The sequence below is a fragment of the Synchiropus splendidus genome, chromosome 2, assembly GCF_027744825.2.
Source record: "Synchiropus splendidus isolate RoL2022-P1 chromosome 2, RoL_Sspl_1.0, whole genome shotgun sequence".
NCBI classification, from domain to species: domain Eukaryota; kingdom Metazoa; phylum Chordata; class Actinopteri; order Syngnathiformes; family Callionymidae; genus Synchiropus; species Synchiropus splendidus.
In genome coordinates, this window is record NC_071335.1 from 23259084 (window position 1) to 23279152 (window position 20069).

At 45.7% G+C, this 20069-nt stretch overlaps 1 protein-coding gene across 2 annotated transcripts; it reads right to left on the reverse strand.

Moving 5' to 3' along the window:
* Positions 1-577: 577 nt before the first annotated feature.
* On the reverse strand, positions 578-19912 carry tbc1d9 (TBC1 domain family, member 9 (with GRAM domain)). 2 transcript variants are annotated; one of them, XM_053856776.1, is made up of 21 exons: positions 19366-19912; positions 14682-14792; positions 10903-11021; positions 9377-9605; positions 8843-9104; positions 8363-8570; positions 6945-7151; positions 6717-6869; positions 6476-6626; positions 5603-5817; positions 5421-5538; positions 5053-5338; positions 4031-4160; positions 3847-3945; positions 3226-3294; positions 2848-3088; positions 2714-2779; positions 2478-2564; positions 2348-2416; positions 2130-2233; positions 578-2064 (listed from the first exon to the last, which is right to left on the reverse strand). In XM_053856776.1, the coding sequence occupies exons 1-21, from the start codon at positions 19484-19486 to the stop codon at positions 1315-1317; spliced, it is 3795 nt and encodes a 1264-aa protein (XP_053712751.1). In that variant the 5' UTR covers positions 19487-19912; the 3' UTR covers positions 578-1314. The 2 variants fall into 2 exon arrangements, with proteins under 2 accessions (XP_053712751.1, XP_053712750.1); XM_053856775.1 differs by having other exon boundaries at positions 6717-6881.
* Between the last annotated feature and the right edge of the window lie 157 nt (positions 19913-20069).

The window sequence follows — 20069 nt, forward strand, 5'->3', positions numbered from 1 at the left end:
TTTACAGAATCCAGTGTTTCATAATGCTTTTCCTGGTGGAGATGGACCCCATTCTATTGACTTGGACTTAGGCAATACGTCTGGATTCGGGGTTCGCGACCTTTCCTACTTCAAGTGGAGAAAAAAAAAAAACACTTTTTATCCAGTCGAGGGCAGCAGTAAAAATACTCTTTTACTCTTCCCCCATCATCCTACTCCAGTTCTCCTAGTGGGGGCAGAAGAACTGGAGTAGGTCAGAGGGGTCAACCTCTGTGTTTCCAGGATCTGCTCCGGAACACAGTGTCCAAGAGGCCTCAACTGGGGACGAGCAGAGGTTCTACTTTTAAGTTTGAGCTTCACTCTGAAGGCACCGACACCTGAGGAGAGGAACAAGGCCCATCATATTTGTAACCTTTTTGTTTGGTCATGACTCAAAGCCGTGTAGAAGCAAAGGTGAGGGCCAAAGGAGGAAGCTCGGAACTAAACTAAACCTGTCCAAATGCCAATGGAGCAGCCACCAAACACACATAACACGCAGATGCCACAACACACTTCAAAAGAAAACAGCAATAAAAAAAAAACAAAACAAAAAAAACGTATATATTCAGTGTATCGGGGTCGTAGTTATTAGCGTTTTCTTTATTGTCCAACAATTCAACAGCTTCCCCGTCCGCTTGAGCGATTCATTGAAATACCACAAGGGGAGCCGTGTGATGGAATAACTGTCGATGATTCACCATAGTTTGACCGATTTACACGCTGCACAAACATGTAATGAACCGTGACTTCAGTTGCAATTATGTACAACAATATTTCATTAAAAAATAAAAACAAACTGCTGTGTTACGAACGTAAAAAAACAGTTGTACTCGACTCACATGTGGCTCACATGACGTTGTAAACAAAAAAAGTGAAGGCTCGTAATTCGCAGGTTTTAGTGTAATCACCATGAAAAGGCAAATAAAATTCAAGTGAGTCACTGGAAAACTGACGCTCAATTAGCAGCGAACGGCGATAAAGTAAAGTAGCGGATGATGGTCCGTGAGAGTATAGTTCACTGTGGATGTGTGGCGCTAACAGTGGCCACTAACTTCAACACGGTCTACAGGGACTTCAGAGACTACACCGCTGACATCTATATGGTCTGATAAGAGCACAACACTGACACAGCCATTCCATGAGCGCAACATGTCATGTACAGTGGGGCGTCTACGCTCTGATACCGGCAGTATCTAACAGTCTGGATCGTAAAAGCTCTTCACATTTGATAAAACACGTCGCTAAGATTTTGGAAACATTCATTCAACAGTCGCTTCCTCCACAGTCTCGGAGGCTTTAGCCGGATAGGGAGATTTCATAGTCACTTGAGGACAGCAGGGGGCGCCCCACTTTACGCACGTTCTTGGCGTTTGTAATCCGGGCTGCGATATCCACTGGATTTTCGAAGTACTGAACCAGGGCCTGCTCGGTGAGGACGGACGCCAGGAACTGCTCGAAGGTGATGGCCCAGTCCTTGTCGACGCTGGTGCTGTGCGGCAGACCTCCGGCGTGCGGCCCGGAACCGAGAGGCCGGTGGTTTGTTTCGCCGCCGGACCCACTGGCCACCAGCACCGTGTCGTCGGCGATGTCTTCGCAGTGCAGCTTCTCGTCCAGCTCGTGCGACCCGGCGCTGAGGACCGAGTAGGACGACATGGACGTGTCGTCTTTGGTCTCGTCGTCGGAGATCAACATGGCCGAGGAGGTGCCGGCGTCTTTCGGGGAGGAGTCCTCCAGCTTGATGTCCTGCATGGGCGGCATCTGCTCGCAGCTGTCCTCCGTCTTCGCTCCCTCACCGCGACGCTGCTGCAGGTACAGTCCGTCCGGCTCAGTGGGCTCCGTCGCACTAGGGCCAGCCCCGTCCTTGGCGCTGGGCTCGGAGCTCACCCCGTGGCTGGACTCCCTCCTGGCAGAGGAGAAGAGCTTGCCGACCTCTCCCATCTCCAGCAGCAGGCTGGTGACAGTGGCGGTGGCGTGATAGAGCTCCTGCTCGGCTGAGTCCTCGCTGAACATGCAGTAGAGAGTCTTGCAGAGCTCGATGAACTGGCCCTGAACACAAAGTCAAGGTGAAGCGAAGGCTCCAGAGGCTGGATCCAACAAGTCCACCGTGTTACCTGATTCAGCTTGGGCAGGTCTTTAGTGTGCTCCGCCTGGGGTTTGGCGTCCTGGTTCCACAGCTTCAGGTACTGACGGTAGTCTGGGTTATTCAGTTTCTTCACTGCAACAGCAACAGGTCAGAATCACTCACACGCCCGACCTGTGATCAGTCTATTTTATTTCATTGAAATAAAGTTGATTCTGACCTGACCGACTCGTGTCTGCTTCCACTCACCTTTCTCCGTCTTGAAAGTCACTCTCACAAAGCCGTCGTCTTTCTCGGCCCTGCTCTTTGAGTCCTGGCCTGAAGAGAGCACAAGGTCAGCTGCACATTCACACTGAACACCGACGGAGGACGTGCTTACCCAGGGAGGATTCAGGAGTGATGTCTTCAAAGAAGTACTGGGTCGCCTCAAAAGCCGAGTCGGGTTCTTCCTGGTCGTGAGTCAGATCTGACAAAGGAGATATAGGACAAACGCATTAAAGCGCCGCTTGCTGCCTCTATGGTGTTTGGAGTGTGCCATCTACTGGTGAAACAGGGACAATGGACGAGCGCTGAAGACACTCAATCTTGAAATAAAAATAAAAAAAACACACTAACCAGGTAGAACATGCATCTTGTACAGCAGCTTCAACTTCTCCGTGAGGTCCAGATGATACAGAACACCTGAAAACATCCACCTTCAGACTCAAACACATTCAGGACACGGACGTTCCAAAGCCCGCTCAGCTCACCGAGCCCGCTGATGAACTCTCGGAAATTGATGAGCGCGTCGCCGTTGTGGTCCAGGAGACGGAAGAAGCGCACGGCCAGCGGGTCGGTGTGAGCGCCGTTGGACCAGGGGAACAGCAGCGAGAACAGGCCTTTGAACTGCTCCACGTCGATGCGGTACTGCTCCAGGTAGGGCAGGCTGGGGTCGTGGCGCTCGGTGGGGTCGCTGCTGCCGCCCCAGTAGCAGCTGGTCAGGTGCTCCGTCTGCCACACAAACACCAGCTCTGTAGCGCCTTCCACTCGACAATACAAATCTTGAGTTTTCAGTTGAGATCGGGGGGAAAACCAGGCCGTGTTTCGGACTCAAAGTTGGAGGGGATGGGACACTGTTGGTGTCTCACCTTGAAGAGAACAAAAAGCTCCTCTAACTCGTCGATGCTGAACGCTGTTTCTGTCACGATGGTCCTCACCTGAGAGACAGAAGGGTGAAAGTGAGCTTCAGCGATAAGCACTCGGCCTGTCACGGCCAAGAAAGAGCTGAGCCAAAAGACTCTCAATTGACCAGTCAAGGTGGCACAGTACTGGAACCAGTAATGGAGGTGAGCAGGGGGAGATCAAGGCTCTCTTTACTATGGTGCTGCCCCCACGATCCAACTTCAGAACCATCAATAGAGATATGAATCAGGAGGGTTTATGGGTATTTTTTTACCGTTTGTGTCGTAGCATTTGTTACATTCAATAATTCATTCACTCATAAACAGCTGTTTCTGATCATTCATGAGCCTACTGTTGAGGACTGTGGTCATAAATGAGGCTATGAAATGGAAAAGTGGGTCAGAAAACAAGAACAAGTCCACATTTCATGGTGCAATGAAAAGCTGAGTGAAAACAGGAAGAACCTGTGTGTCCACCATTAGAGCCTGTAAACACTGCTATTGCTGCTCTGTGGATGCAGCAGATTAGTGGTATTGAAAGTGGGTTAGTTGTGTGTCAAGTTTGAGACGGAATGCTCCGTCACTCACCACATTGCGTTTGGTCGTGTCCTCGATGGTTTGAATGACCCTCAGTCGCTGTCGGAAACGCATCTGCTCGATGACATCAGCGCGGATCGAGCCGAATTTCTGGAGCACGCAGAAAGGATGAGCTGCCTCTCAATGTACACAACTACAACATATGAGAATCTATTCAAAAGGCGATCCGACCGACCTCATAGGAGGTTTGGACCAGCTTGAAAATGTCCACCTCTGGGTGTGGCTCCCCGTTGTCGGTCAGCAGGGAGTGAAGATGAGGGATGGGAGGCATGGTGCTGTCCTTGTTGGTCACGCTGTCCAAGTACCTACAAGCAGTGTTGCCGCAGTTACGTTACTTAGTTACTTTACTGACTACTTGAATTTAAAAGTAAGTAAGTTACTTGTCAAGTGACATCTGGCAGCCGGCGACAGCTCTCATTGCCTAAACAATATCTTTTATGTCAGTTTTGAGGTTGGAGTTCTTGGGGGTCCAGAGTTTTTCCATGTTTGGGGTCATTTTTTTTAGCACAATCTCAGTTATATGAATGTACAGTGAATGTTTTGCCTTGACACACTCTCACCCACTGCAGCGGAAATCACACACAAAAAGCTACAAGTGTGAAAAACAAAACAGTCATATATTGCCATTTCTATCATAAAATGTAGGGAATGCCCCATTATTTTTATGATTATTTTACTTTTTTTATTAACTACAAGGCAAAACTTTAGTAAGTGGAGGCAGTAGTTGCACTTAAGTGGCTGCTGTTGCTCGCCTCTACGCTCCATTGCGCAGGAGGATAATTTTAGTTCTGACTTTCGAGAGAAAATGCAACATCAGTACATCACATTAGTACCGTTTCTTCCTGCACTAAAGCAAAAATAATCTGTCAAAGTCTAAAAATCTAATCTAACTATACCTATCAAGAGGATTTTAAAGAACAGGTACATAGTTTTTTGAGTCCGCACTTTTGACATATTTGTGAGGCTCCTTTATTTCACTCTCTTTAACTGGTGGTTTCTGCGCATTGGTGGACGCTGCAGGGTTAATACTGTCATCTCTGGCACAGTTGTAGAAAGCCAATGGTAATATTTTGCTTCCCGACAATGGCAACAATAGTAACGCACGGTGACCAAGATAAGTAACTTCAATTTGATGAAATAGTAATAGTAGAAGGTTGTGATACCGTGTTACAACGCACCACTCTGAAGTTCCCTCACCTTCCCAGCACGGTCATGGCCTCGCCGTCATCCTTGCAGCTCTGCAGCTGATGGATGCTGTCGTGCAGCACCGACAGGGCCAGCTGGAAGATGACCTTGATGCCCTCGTAGAAGAAGCAGTCCACCACCACCACCGCGCTCTCGAACGGCATGACGGACAGAAAGATGGTGAGGAACCAGGAGAGCGAGATGGTGGAGATGACCCCCAGGTCCTGCATGCAGTCGTAGAGTTGGGGCACGTGCTCGTGGGCCAGCTCCTCAAACACGCCCTGGTCCACAAGAGCACCTGCGAGAGTCACGTGACGGGTGAGTTAGTGAGAAACACCATGTCTTGGGTCAACATTCATCTGTCTGTGAGATCTGCTGACCAACAACTCTTGTGTTGTAGTAGTCTGGCAGCATCCGCTCGCAGAGGGCAACCAGCAGCCAAAAAGCCTCCTCTTCTTTAGCGTAGAGCAGCAACACAGACGTCACTATGTTCATGGCCTGTGGAAATGTACAGCGCAGACGGTCAACACTGAAACAACCACGACAGCCAGCACTCCAGTACCTGACAGTAGCCGATGTTGGGGTTCCGGAAGGCGTAGGCTGTGAGAACTCTCCTCAGAGCAGCGATGCCCATCTCGTTCTGAAAGGCAGGATGTTCCGGCAGAGAGCGGTGCAGGTCACGCTCGATCTCCTCGGTGGCCAAGTTATATTTGCCCATCGACTTCTCCACCAGGTCCTCGTAGTATCCAGGGTGCGTTGCCATCTCGTTGATGGCTCCTGAGAGATCCACAGAAAAATACTTGACTCTTCATTTGACCTCAAAATGATGGAACAGTGAGCTGGTGCTGAAGCAGATGGACCACCTCTATAATAATAATAATAATAATAATAATACTACTTGGCTGCCTATTTGTCACTAGAAGAAGCTGTTAAGTAGCACATAAATACACTGGCTCTTTAAAAAACTGGAGGCCAATAGTCAAGAGAAAACAAGAGCCATTTGTTTTCCAACCTTTATGACTCATCACCTCGTGATCAGAGCTCATGTATACTACGTTCTCGCTTGACTGGTTCCCAAATTCTTCAGTCTAAAAATACAAGCCATTAGACAGGGAGTGTGTAAGTATTCATGTACACTATACTGCAGTTAGTGCATGTGTCTTACGAGCAGAGGTGAACCTGAGTTTGTCAACTGGGAATGAGGAAGCAGCTGGTACGTGGGTCACATGTTCAACAGCAGCAGCATATATGAAGTCAACACTTGCAGCTGCAGTTTGAAGGCGTTTGGCACCTCTGTTTTATGTGCTCAAAGGTGATTCCAGGAATATGAAAACGGGTCACAAGCTGTTTTGCCTTGCGCTGAACTGGGTGGGGCTTGTGTGGGTTTCCTGAGAGCCATCAACAACATCTCAGCGCATTCATTTAGAACGCTCACCAGAGAAGAGCAGCCACAGTTCGCCTCTCATGCTCTCAGGAATCCCTTTCAGCACCAGCTCCTTGGTTTTCTCCGTGCGGTACATGCACACTCCCTGACCGAACTCGGCAAAGTGGTTCTTCCACGCCTGCTCTTTCAGAAACTCCTTAGCCTGGAAAATGAACAGGACAATGAACAAATTATATGAACATGTTTCACCAAGAATGTCTCATGGAGGACTGGAGCAAAGACTGCCACTGACCAGTTTGGGGTTGAACTCCTCCGGGGAGCGGTGGCGGTACATGGTCATGAGAGCTTGAGTCGCCGTCGGCACGCTGCTGTCGTTCAGGTTGAAGGTTCGCTCTCCCTCAGAGCTCAGGCTGAGCTGCGGGCTGCTGGACAGTAGCGACCCCTGCTGGGAGTAGGCCTGCAGGAGACCACCATGAGCCCAGGCCACTGCGGCTCCTCAACTCCAGCATGACCATCTCACCTCATCATCAGAGCTGTTGAGGCTGCTGGTCAGCTCCCTCTCCAGGTAGATCTTGGAGGTGGTCTGCTGCAGGAAGTCAGAGATCCGCTGCACCAGGAAGTCTCTGTCCTTCAGGTTGGCGAAGAGGAAAGTCATCCGGTTTTTGGTGCTGATGGAGAGCGGGCTGGGCAGCACGTTGGAGCTGTCAGCCTTCTCCACAATTGTCACCTGGAGGAGAGACAGTTTGAAGCTTTGACTAGACACTGGAAAACCACTGTGAGAAAGGAGATCAAGTCAATAACAAAACCTCCATTATTCAAGTATCGTGTGGCCTTACGGCTGTAATGGAGCCCTTTGATGCAGACTCGGACTCGGGCTGAGCAGCATTGGCCTTGTCTTCAAGGCCAATGATCTTAGCAGCTCGAATCACCACATTATCTTACTGGAGCCACATGAAAGTCCCTTTGATGAATGCTGTTGTAGTCAAGCTTTCCGCTCTTTAGCTAGTTTAGGACGGAGCATTAGCTGTAGCGCCAAGTGAATGGCGACTCTTCAATCCAGATGAAACTACTCAAACAGCACCAAAATCCAATCATTTGTTCCCTGCGTCACCACGATTTTATTGAATTATACTGCCATAATACAAATAAATAGAGGCAAAACAAGTTAAAAAAAAAAAAAAACGGCTTAGTTTTGACAGCAACAGTAATGTGATGAATACAAGCATTACTCACCGACATCATGGCGCAAAAGATGGTAATATTAATGGTATGGACAACTACATCGCCACTGAAAACAAGTGGATGCAAGAAACTTCACACCAAGTGACACTGTCTTTATATGCTGACAGTGCCACGGCAATGTTATTCTTTATTGGAAGTTGATCTATATTACTTTTTTCCTTTTATGTTAACAAGGGTACAATGTTATGCAGTGGTGTACTTATATATAATAATTTTATATAGAAATGATGCTATTTACAGAGGCGACGGAGAGTTGGGGGGCACGAAACGTTTACTTCTTCCTGAGGGGGGCGCAACAGAAAATGACTGAGAAGCACTGGTGTAAGCAAACACTGCATCCAACACAAAACTGTGGTGGATTTGGTTGCTTCTGTCTCCATGTAAACGGAACCTCAAGCCGTCATGTGACCTGGCTTCATGTGCCTCCTATGCTACTTGCTGGAATGGCAGCCAAATGAAAAACATATGGAGAATCAACAGAACAGCTAATGCAAATAAAAAAGGCAGAAACCTTTATCAAATGGGAACAAGGAAAAACTCTACTTTCAGTTTGGGTGGAAGGCAGGGTTCAATACTTAGAGATATACTCAAGTCTACCTCCACTCCGTGAGAATAACCTGTGGTCAAAGCAGTGGAAGACAAAGTGACTTGAAGGATTAGAAGTTTAAGCCATGGGGATGAATGGGGTAGACCAACCTCGCGCAGGGGAATGATGAGGCTGCACTGCATCTCCTCCTTGCTCGTGAAGCAGATGTAGTTTGTGGACACAAACATCTGGCCCAGGATGTGCATCTTGTTGAAAGGGGTCCAAAGGGTGCAGTCCGTATGTCCATCCAGTTTTTCATCCTTGGGCAGACGAAACAGCGCCCTGTACCGCTCACTCTTAGCTCTGGCATCCAGATCTCTAAACACGCAGGAGGAGAACTTTGATTCATATTCAGCAAGAGCAGGACACATCGACCATGACACAGTGCATGGAGTCTAACCAGTGTCTGTTAACCTGAGGCTGTTTTCGTGCTCAGGTTAACAAAAACAACAGCATAACAGGAGCCTTCATGTCACACTAGAGGTCACAAGGCCTGAGGTCATGCAAGCTGATCATGATTTGAACTCTTCATTCCGTGTTGCTAACCACGTTTGCCGTGAAGCTAAGGCCTCTCACACCACAAGTCTCACCTCTTCAGAGCAGACACCTTTTTGGGAGACTTCTTCTTCAGTTTGGGCAGAGAGCGGTCCTGCTCGAAGCCTTTGTTGTCCAGCAGCTGACGCATGGCGATGTTGGCCAGTTGCTCGGCCAGCTTGAAGGTCTCGTTGATGTTCAGAAAGACGGAGAAGATGTGCTCGTTGGTGCGCGTGCTGACCTTGATCCCCTCGGGCAGGAGGAGGGTGTTGCTCTTCTCCAGCTGAGTGATGTCGGCCCAACGCACCACCAGTTTGACTGGCAGGGGAGAAAACAACAAGCGAGAACTTTCAGAGAGGGGACCACTTCTACCATCATCTGTCTCACCTCTTCACCCAGAACAATCACTGTCAGAAGCTAATAGGTCACAGGCACGGTCTAACTTTTGCTCGCTCATAAATGCCTGTGGCAAAGGGCAAACAGTCGCGGCAACTTAAAGGAGTTCCGCTCAGCTCATTCTTTGGACCATTGCCCATCACTAGGTTTTCCCCGCCAAATATTTTGGATGGGTGACATCAGTAACCGCTCACCTTCCTTGCCCAGCAGGTACGAGTAGAAGCAGATGTGGTTGATGCTGAGGTACAGCCATCCCTGCCGGGGCACCTTCCCTTTCCAGTAGCTGCAGGAGTAATAGTTGACCAGCTTCTCCTCGTCGGGCATCCCAAACAACTTGCGGAACTTTGCGCTGGCCTCCTTAAACTTGACAGTGTCGTCGTCCTCTTTCACGTCACAGTTTTTGGTGTATTCTGCGATGATGCCCTGCAGAAGGTCAACAGAAGGTCAGGGGTGAGAGGTGAAATGAGAGATGCAAACTCATGATGGTTCTGGAGGTGACGCTCAGCACACCACAACTAAACATGAAGAGCTGGATAAAATAAAATGTTCTAGGAATCCTTTCCCTTCCTCAGCAAAGAGGAAGACACATGTAGCACTGCTACAGAAGAGAAGGTCCATAAAACTCCATATCAACCTGAGCTGTTTTTCTCGACAATAAATGACCATCTGAAGCATTTCAGCAAGGAGTGCGAGTTTCCCTCTGTTTGAAGTGTCCACTAGACAGATTCACTTCACTGATCCAGGCAGAGAAATGACACTCTGTGCAAACAAGGCAAAAGCAAAACTAATAAAAAAAAATAGAGGAATAACAAGATAATGTTAATCACATCACAAGGAACCTATTTGTCACCAGCGCAGCACAACATGGTTGTACAAATATGACCAGGAGTCACACAACAGACATCAAAACAACATCAAAAGTCAACGAGTTGAGACCAAAAGATATATTAAAGTATAAAACCACAAATCGCAACTCGCGTTGTTCAATCCTTCAAAATACGGCACTTTAAAGTGCTCACGTAACCGTTGTGACGTGCGGTCTGGTGGCTTCATGCGGGCCTTATAAGGAGTTCAGAAAAAAATTCACAACTATTTCGTCATTACTCATCGTCTGCATCTTCTTTTATCCCCATTTCACATGCCTCTTTGTCTTCCCCAGGTGATGCTAATACTGTTACTGTAATACTGATACTGTGTCAAAAGATCTTCCAAGGTTTATCATTCATACGGACAACCTTCATAAAAAATAAAACAACATACGATCAAACAACAGAAACACATTAAATTGCAGAACACATTAACTGTTAATAAAGTAATTACTTCCTTATCTATGGTTAATACTCAGTTATTATATTGTTGTTTAGAGTGAACTTTTGCTGACAATTTCAGGGTAAAACCTAGTTTGAAGACTTATCAATATTGCTGCGAAACACAGATGAATAAGTGGTTTATTTAGGGTAATAAATGTTCCCTTATCTAAAGTGTGACCCAGATAACATATTTTGAGAAGCCACTGCCATGACAAGTGTACCATTTATTCTATTATTTATAGATGGGCTCAAATCAAAATCAATGATCCATGCCAAATTGTGGAATAACCCAACCGCCAGGGGTTTTTTCCAGCGACTGGCCCGATGAGTCATGGTGGAAACACAAGAAGAAGTGGAGCATCAGATGTAATATCGAACTGTGATGTGATGGATAAATGGCAGACGGATACCTGGACTTTTCCTTTAACAAAGGTGGTGATGTCATTTTCGTTCTCGAAGATGGACAGAGTCTGCAGAAGGTTGTGTTCCAGCCACTCCCAGTGCTCGGTGATCTCCTTACGGGAGGTTCCTGTGGAGGATGCAGAGCAGATTAGTGCACTCAAGCACGGACCACCCCCGTGTCAGGTTTCAGGAGGGAGAAACAGAGGGCTCAGCGCGAAGCCCAGCTGAAAGCAAGAGATGTAACAAATAACAAAGCATGTAAAAGACAGAGCGATCGCTGCCAAGGGGGTCTCTGGGGACCATAATCCCCCAAACTGGGCTGACCACCGGCCATTTTATGATTCTGCGATACACCACCATCACTGAGGGTGGTACTCTGTTAACCAATATATATATCTATAGATATAGATATAGATAGACACACACACACATACATATATTATTAATTGAATTAATCGCATTTTTTATGTCATATCTGCTAAAGGTCTTCTGATAAAGAATTTGAGTTCTATGATATTAAAAAAATGTCGTGCATGGCTAATCAATTGAATACAGTAAGAAGAGAAGATTTGAAATCCATTTTTTTTTATTGGTGAACTGTGCTTCATAAATGAAATCCAAAAGTAAAGGTCAAGCACATCAGCGCAAACCAGTTAGGCCAACAAATACAGCAATACATTTAATAAATAAAATAAAGCTGTCTTCAAAAATGTAAAACAAAGAGCAATACAGTCAGATAAATAAAATAAGGCTGTCTTCAAAAATGTAATACAAATACAGTGATTCAGTTAAATAAATAAGATTGTGAAATAAAATAAGGCTGTCTCAAATAGGCACTAAAGCTCAATATAGCCATTCAAAAATGAATAATAGAAATATAACACGCCTCTAAATGAGGCAAAATGAATTGCGTTAAATTTTTAAACTTTTTTAACTTAAATTGCGGCGTAATTAATTAATCGAATTAATGCGTTAAAATGACATATACATATATATATATATATATATATATATATACACACACACATATATATCTATATATATATATAGATATATATATATACACACACACATACATACATATATATATATACATACACATACATATATATGTATGTATGTGTATGTATATTAGGGATGGGATTCGATTTAAAAAATGAATCTAGTTATTTAGAGAATTTGTGATTCAATAATCTCAATTAATCGCAGTTTAATGGTATCAGAATATTTGCCACAAGAAGCCAGATTTTTCAATGTGAATGAATGTGGTATATGACTGAATCAAATGATGGAGCCATATATACATTTAAACAACAAAATGTTGTTTATTTTGCATCAGTTTGACAATGGCACAATAAATCATGATGGTGGCAGTATTCAAGTTTTTATATCACCTTATTTAAACTGGAGCTCTTTCAATGTCTTGAAAATATTTGTATAAGAATTTCAATTTCATAAGAATTTCAAGTCCATTCAGAGTAGTAGAAACTCTGGCCATTGTGTAGTGAAAAACCTCCCTGAACAAAAGCAAACTGCTGCTTTTGTTTGCTTTGGTTCAGGGATTCCTCCATGTGTGTTGTTGTTGTTCTCATCCTAGCTGCCACGTGTCTTGTGCATCAGTGGGATCAGTGGAGCAGGAACTCCTGCACTGACAAAGGTTCCCTGTTGTCTGGAGAGCAAACTGTATTTTTTTTCCACAAAGTCAGAGACCAACAGCCATTTTGCTCCAAGATCTATAGAAACCTGACCATTCTGCAAACTATTAGCCCCTGGCGGGTCATTTATCGACCAACACAACCAGAGCCATTTACGTAACTGGACATGCTGTTAAGTCTGTGCAGGATGTGAAAATAAACAAAGAGCCCAGTCAGCCTGTAATGGTGCTGTTGTTTTGGCTGTGGACTCGTACAAAACAGTCGCTGGTTAAAAATAGAGTCCAACAAAGCAAAAGCATCAGCAGATATATGAAAGCACAATGGCGTCTTTATGGTGACCAATAGAGAGAAATAAAGATCATCAATGTCCCACCAGCACACACTGCAGTAATCCTCCTCTGTACTGTAAAACCATTCAGGCGTGACGCGGTTCTTGGAATTCTGCTGCACAGGCTGTTATAAAGTGGGAGATGTTACCTCACCAACTGTGTGCAGAGGTGAAAGCACAACGGTTTCATTTGAATATGGCACGATTAAAACCTCAGATAGGCAAGTGAAACAATGTTTTGTTTTGCTTTTTATCATGTGGAGGGTGGCGTGAAGATAAAAAGAGACATTACTTTCAGGATAAAGGGACCTTTTTATAACCAGCTTCTACAGATGATACTTATTGTTCAAGTGAAAATATGAATATGAAAATATGAAAAAATATGGCCATTTTCAGATTGACTGTGATGATACGAGTGAAAATCGATTCTAAGTAAATAACAAAATCACAAGAGAGGTTCAGATCACACATGCCGCCCGGAGTCCAGGGAAGGATGGCAGCAATTGAGAGTAAGATTTACCCGTCCAGATAGAAAGAGAATGTATGGAAGCATTGTGGAGTTTATGGATTGGAAATCGGACCAGGCACTGACAAGACAACTGCAAGGCAGAACTATACATGTTTCCACCCGGGCCAGCGGAGGAGAGGAATTCCCAGGTTGTTTCTGGCATCCAGAGAACAATCGGAGGAGGACTTACTATCCTGAGAACAGCAGTGAAAGAGAAGACATGTATGTGATATGTATGTTTTCATACATAGCCTAAAATTGTCAAACAATCCAACAGTAAAAGTACGAATCGTAAACTGGCCGAATGTGCCTTTTCAGGGAACAGGACATGAGTCTGGTCCTCAGAGAGGCCCTCAGGGTCACAATGAGTTCCAATGAGCCACTTGGTTCCGGACGCTCACAGCCCTTATAAAGAGTGGGGGTTCAAAGTTTATGACAGCGACAAACTCCAAAACAATCATGGCAAGTGTGGAAGAACCAGATCGCGACTGGAGACTTTCCGCCATCGTCTTCTTTGTGTCATTAGAACTACAGTTCAGGTAGTAACAGCAACACTGCCCCCATGGTTTCCAGTGGTACTGCTCCGTTTGGCCTGCAGCTGTAAGCTTTGTGGGCACGTGGATAAATGCCAACGAAATGAATGCAGAGCATGGAAAGAAGGCGCTGTATGTATCGCTACATAACGTAGCGCATGAATGGGCCTTAAGTTGAAAAAGACGCTGTGGGGAAAAAAAGGAAAAAAATCTGCCATAAATATATATATATATATATATATATATATATATATATATATATATATATATAAATATAAGGACACCAGGACACCTTGCTAGTGAATACCCCGAAAGACAACCGTCCTAAACTTGAATAGGTTCACCGACTGTGTTGAGTTATTAAAGCCTGTTCTTAGGTTTTGCTTCCAACGTAAGGTTCAGAGTGAGCGCATGAGAGGTTCCTGCCACAGTCTGTGTCAAATCTGTTTCGGTGGCGGCTCAGTCTTGTGAGGCCATTCAAAGGACACACAGGGAAACTTGAAGCCCTGAATGAGAGACATTTGAGAGTACGAGGGGCATGTGACGTTGGTGAAGTCCGGATGGTGTGGCGCCACGTACCACTGATTAAGTTAAGCTCCACGCTTTGGTTCTCTTTGGGGCTGGTGTGATGCCAATTTGCCATGGACAGATGTCCACAGAACAAGGGCAGCACAAGACACAAGAGATCTCACGGGCCCCACCCCACACCTTTAGCCCTGAAACATCTACATGTAGGTGGATTTATACTAAGAAAAGAACCCACCGTGAGCAATGATCCAGTAACTTAAAGAGTCCGGGGTCTGGTAGAGAATCCGGTACGGGGCCATTCGAGCACTAGAGTCCAGAACAACATCCAGTGTTCCAACCAGAAGCCCTGAAAAACACACAAGAAAAACAAGGTAGTTCAATAAATAACCAGCAGTCAAGAACACAATGAAGGGAACAAATGAATATTATGAAGGATGCAAATCAAATTCTTTCACCATATGCCGTGTCTCGAAAGCAGCAGTATCCAGTATTTGTTATTCCAGACATGGAATGTCACATGGAATCACTGTGTTTCACGGGGTTATTTCCCAATGTCAGGGTATATAATCCGTGGTACTGTTTCTCAGAGAATGTTCTTAGCATTTCTAATGTCACAGACGTATAGCTCATTCCACTGCGATACAGCATGGTGGTGCATTTTCAACAGTCCCGAGAGCGTCCTGACTGACCCATAATAATTCACCCGTCCAATGAAGAGCAAAAATGAAGGGTTCACAGCTGCTCCATTTACCAACCATGACTGGCCCAACTGGTCCAGAACTCATTGCTAGGGCTTCTATCTGGTTCTAATAGATGACGTCACATGACTCCAGTGGCAGCCTGGACCCAACGGAGTATGATGGTTCCCTAAAGTCGACACTGAAGAAGGCGGGTATTCCACCTGAAACTCATTCTTTTGTGTTTACCAGACTCACATTCACGTGATGTTCTGTCTTGCCAGTGTACCTACTGATATTTCATCCCCATTCCTGGGTGTCACACGCCGACGGTTTAGTGGAACTTTTTGTCTAAGGTTGACTTGTTAAGCTTTCAATTCACTCACCTTTCCCCTCCTGCGATATTGCTCAGTGATACATCACCAATATTGGAACTAGGGAAGGCCCCACCACAGCATGTGATTGGCAGTCAGGGCCAGTCATGTGACTGGCACTTATCAGCAATTGGGCGTAAATGATCGGACTAAACATGCGTGTCTAACACTAAGAAAACAAAACACCCAGCCCGAAAATGAACGAGACATTAATAAATAGCAAGAAAGTGCCAGCGGACAGCAACACCAAACACCGTCTGCGGTGAGATTCTACCGCCTCCTGGAGCCACAGAACTTCCGCCCTTCCTGCCGAGGTTCTCAAAACTAGAGATGAGAGCTGGTCCACGTCCCTGCAGCTTCCGACTAACAGATAAAGCTCCTTGTTCAGAGAGCTTTCAAGCATCCTAAAGTAGCCATAAGTGAAAACATGAGGTGAGCTAAATCCTTCGCCGCCACTTTCAAATAACGTTTAATGTTAAACAAGGTCCAACGCACAAGGGGTTTTAATATTATACCAATATTTAATAAGATCAAGTTGTCCTGAAAGTTCATTCGTGACTCATAACACCGCACATTCTGTGTGGAAAGATACAAGATCATTACAACTACGTCTTCTTCTGAAATGCATTCGCCTCCACCACATAGAAAAACAAACTTCCTCATGATCTCTTCTCACAAACGCATCCAAACAGACAGCTGCTTCAGACTTGGGTCAACATAAATCAACATCCATGATGGATCAGTGCATGAGTAAATCAGTGCATTAGATGTTAACATGCAATCATAAGGGTGAAGGAAGGACACAGGGATAAATGAGAAATACACCCAGGGGCACAGAAGACACAGCTCGTCGGAACCAAATGCATCCCACAAAACAAACATCACCTCTGACTCAGAGACAGCACCTTTTTTTAAGAACCGCTCTTCTCCTTTGAGTGGTTTTCAAGCCAGCTGTGTTGTTTTAGCCGTGTTGTCTTCACGAGGAATGTCCCCAAGACTGTATGCACCAGACTGAGGCTATAATGCATTGAATACACTCGAATACTATTTGGAGTGGATTAGTCTCACGAAGGTGGAAAATGAGCAGAGATTTTAGTGCCATGCAAATGCACCACATCAGCTATCTTAACCGCACTGTACAAAGTAGGGCACAAAGCTTCCTCCTTAGTTCAATTCCTGCCTTTCGTTGCAATGCCCGTTGTTCTATCTGTTGTTGACACCATTGTTTTTGGTCTGGCAGTATCCAGGAAGTCGCAAAGCTTGTCGCACATTAGGGTTTCCCGCTGCACTTTATAGTTAAGGCGGCCATCTTGACTATGACATCAGCTCCTGTTTGGTTATAATGAGCAGTAAACAGTCACTGATCCCTGTACAGAGAGCCTTGTAGCTTACTGTACCTATACAGTGACATTTAATAAACCACTACAAGCCTCAAGTACTGCAAATGAACAGAACTAATAAATGGCATTAATAGCAAATTCTAGTTTTCAGAATGAGATGCTTCAATAAATAATATGAATGCTTGTGAGTGTAGCCAAAATGCGTGTAAATAAATCAACAATATCAATGTATCTATCTACAATACGGTTAACATTTGCGAGGAGAGAGTAAAGACAATTTTGATGCATGTTTATGACAGATAGTCGTGATAAAGCGTTTAGTTCTGCATTTCTTGATGGTTCCACAGACCCATATGCACTGCCTTGCCTGACTCCCTCTGTCACACCGTGCAGACGCAGAGGGGAACAGAAAACCCCAGCGCCCGAAATGTTAATTTCATGATGATAAAAACACTGCAGCATGTGATGTGTTGCACTGACCGCAAGAAAAAAGAAGAGGTTTCAAAACATTCAGTTTTGATTTTTAGACATTATTTTGCTGTTCCTACATATCTGTTGCTTTACACTAAAGACAGGACAAAAAAATGTTCTTTTATTCTTTACTATATAATTTCACTAAAATTTGGATTTCAGGGTTTCCCACACTTCATGTTCAACTTTGACCCTGGAAAAAAGGGTCAAATTTCTTCAGTTGTATTGCAACATCTAGATTTATCCTCATTGTGTTAACACTGTTAGCAATTTCTGATAATTATAATGCGCTACAAGCTTAAGAATCAATGAGCCTTCTTCTTCATTATTCGCAAGGAGATCGGGACACAGCGCCACTTAAAGGATGGGCATGTGTACTGCATCACTTTCACCACATAAAAAGCTGTGTCCCCCGGCTAGGAGCCACATTCACTAACTAAAGATCAGCTGAAACTTCTTTCTTAAGTTTTATTTTCCTTCAGCGAACAAACAAAGACACATTTGCCATCTTCCACTACGGCATTATCAGCTCCCTTGTGATTTCAAAAGCAAACATTTTGTTTCATAAGCCATACAAACAACGTAAGTATGGCTATTTAATGCAAAGCTTCTAGTTTTAATTTCAAAACTGAGGAACAATTCCAAAAATAACAAAAGGAAGAGAGAAGAGGAACTCGCTCTGCGGGAAAATAAAGCTGAGTCACACACGCACGTCTGCACGCTGCCCGAGCTCTGTTTAAGGCTCCGACACTGCTGCTGCCGCTTTATATGTGACTGAGAGAACCACCAGAGTCACAGGGTGTCGAGAGCCAACTGGCACGGCTCACCATTTACATAAGCATGACATCATCCATAAGGCAGAGGACAGTCACAGCTTCACTCATGCTGACTCGCCATGCTTCACAATGCATGCAGACGCCTCCGAATTAACCACTGAAATGGATTCAATTCATGGGAGCAAAATGTCTGTATCAGTCCAACTGTACAAATAGCCAACGCCAAAACTGTACATTCAGCAGCGCACACATCCCTACTGCTATAGTCTGCATCTAAACTGTAACTCATGGAATCTCACTCTTCTATTGGTGGATGGTTTTGACTTGTGAAGAAAGGTACGTCATAAGATCCGACATCCAGCTGCTGGCTCTGTGCTCTGCTCAATTTCTTATCTTCAAATGCTGCAGGGTGGTGATTTTAGATGAGATTAGATTAGATTACCTCTGTTCGTCTCTCAATGGGGGAATCTAGCTTGTCGGCTCTGTTACATCCTGCTTGTGGGGCACCTGATAAAGTGCCCCTTCGGCACTGCAGTTCAGCCAGTGACAGACATGAGGGTCAGGGCAGCTGAACCAGCGCCATCTTGACTGGTCCTCATAGCTGTTTCACAGCACTTTCTGCTCAAACTGTGAAGAAGCTCACCTACCATCCTGCCCTTTTCTTTGTTAGAACTTGTGTTCCACCCTGGAAATGGCAACAAAATTCAACCAATCAGCACCTGCGTATCTGTTGCCTGAGGGGCAATGGACCTAGTGCCCCAAGCTCCGCCACAGTTCACAAGCATGAGCCATTCAAATGTGAGCACTGCGTAGATTTTGCAGTTATATATTCGCAGTAAGGCTCCATTAGTATGGTGCTCCCCAAGTGGTCTTTCAGCCGCTGCCACTGACTGAAAGTGACGTGCATCCGTGACCATGATTCCCAGGGAACGTTGCGTCAGACCTGCAGCAGCATATTGACGGGACAAAAACAAGACGATAAACAGGAAGACAAACAACCGTCGTGGACCACTTGAATCACCTGTCTTCCCCTGCCTCAAGCGGTGACCCATTTTCGAGAGGCAGACTGCGGGAGGACATGACTCGGCATGTCGAAGCTGCAGACTCACTGTTTTTGACGGCGCTCTTGCTCGTTTTTAATCGTTAAACACCGACGAAAGGCACCGCGCGTTTCAGGTGAACATCACCTGACAAGTGGCTGGTCATGTGACCGGCCGGTTGACGCACACGGTAGCGGTGTTTCAGACGTGAAGGCGAGCAGAAAAGGTGTTCGGCTCTCACCTGCCAGTCCCCCGCCTCCATCCCCGTGGCCTTTGCGCTTCTGCAGGACGAAGTAGGGGTTCGCGCGCTCGGTGACCCACAAGGCGCCGGCCAGCAGCACATCTTCGGGGCTGACCCACATGGCTGCCTCGTTTTACGGTACCATCGAGAGCGGAGACCACAGCTCCGACCGGCACTTTCAACGACTGATGCGCAAAATGTCGCCAAGCGAGGCGCAGCCGATGTTGCTATTATTAGCCGCAGGACCGGAGCAGGCGGGCGAGTTCGCGGCTCCGAACGTCGTCGCTCGACAGCCTCTTCCGTCGGTTGGGTTCCGTCAGCGGCCCGGTTCTGGTGTCGGTCTCAGCCCGTGTCGCTCATCCTGCGCAGCAAGTGCGAGTCGGGTTGCGCTGCTCTTTCGCAGGAAGACAAACGTGATTCAGAGAGTTAAAAAAAAGGAGGAATTAAAAAAAGGTCTTGGCTCTGCCACACTGTCTGGCAGCACAATCTAAAACAAAGCTGAGTGTATCCTTTTATTCTCACAATAACACCGCCCTCCTCCTCCTCCTCCTCCTCAGCTGCGGGACGTCGCAGGAGCAGCACGTTACGCAGAGACGTCACAAGGCGCATGACGTCATCAATAGGAACCAATAGGTCATAGTTTCCCAACGCTTTTTTTTTTTTTCAAAAGTCAAAAGTAAAGACAATTCCGTTCGGTATGATAT

Coding starts and splice junctions, on each gene's coding strand:
- tbc1d9 (XM_053856775.1), bottom strand. CDS start 19,486: ATGTGGGTCAGCCCCGAAGATGTGCTGCTGGCCGGCGCCTTGTGGGTC. Junction 5,539..5,602: donor CCAACATCGGCTACTGTCAG/GTACTGGAGTGC, acceptor ACATTTCCACAG/GCCATGAACATAGTGACGTC. Junction 2,234..2,347: donor GACTTTCAAGACGGAGAAAG/GTGAGTGGAAGC, acceptor TTGCTGTTGCAG/TGAAGAAACTGAATAACCCA.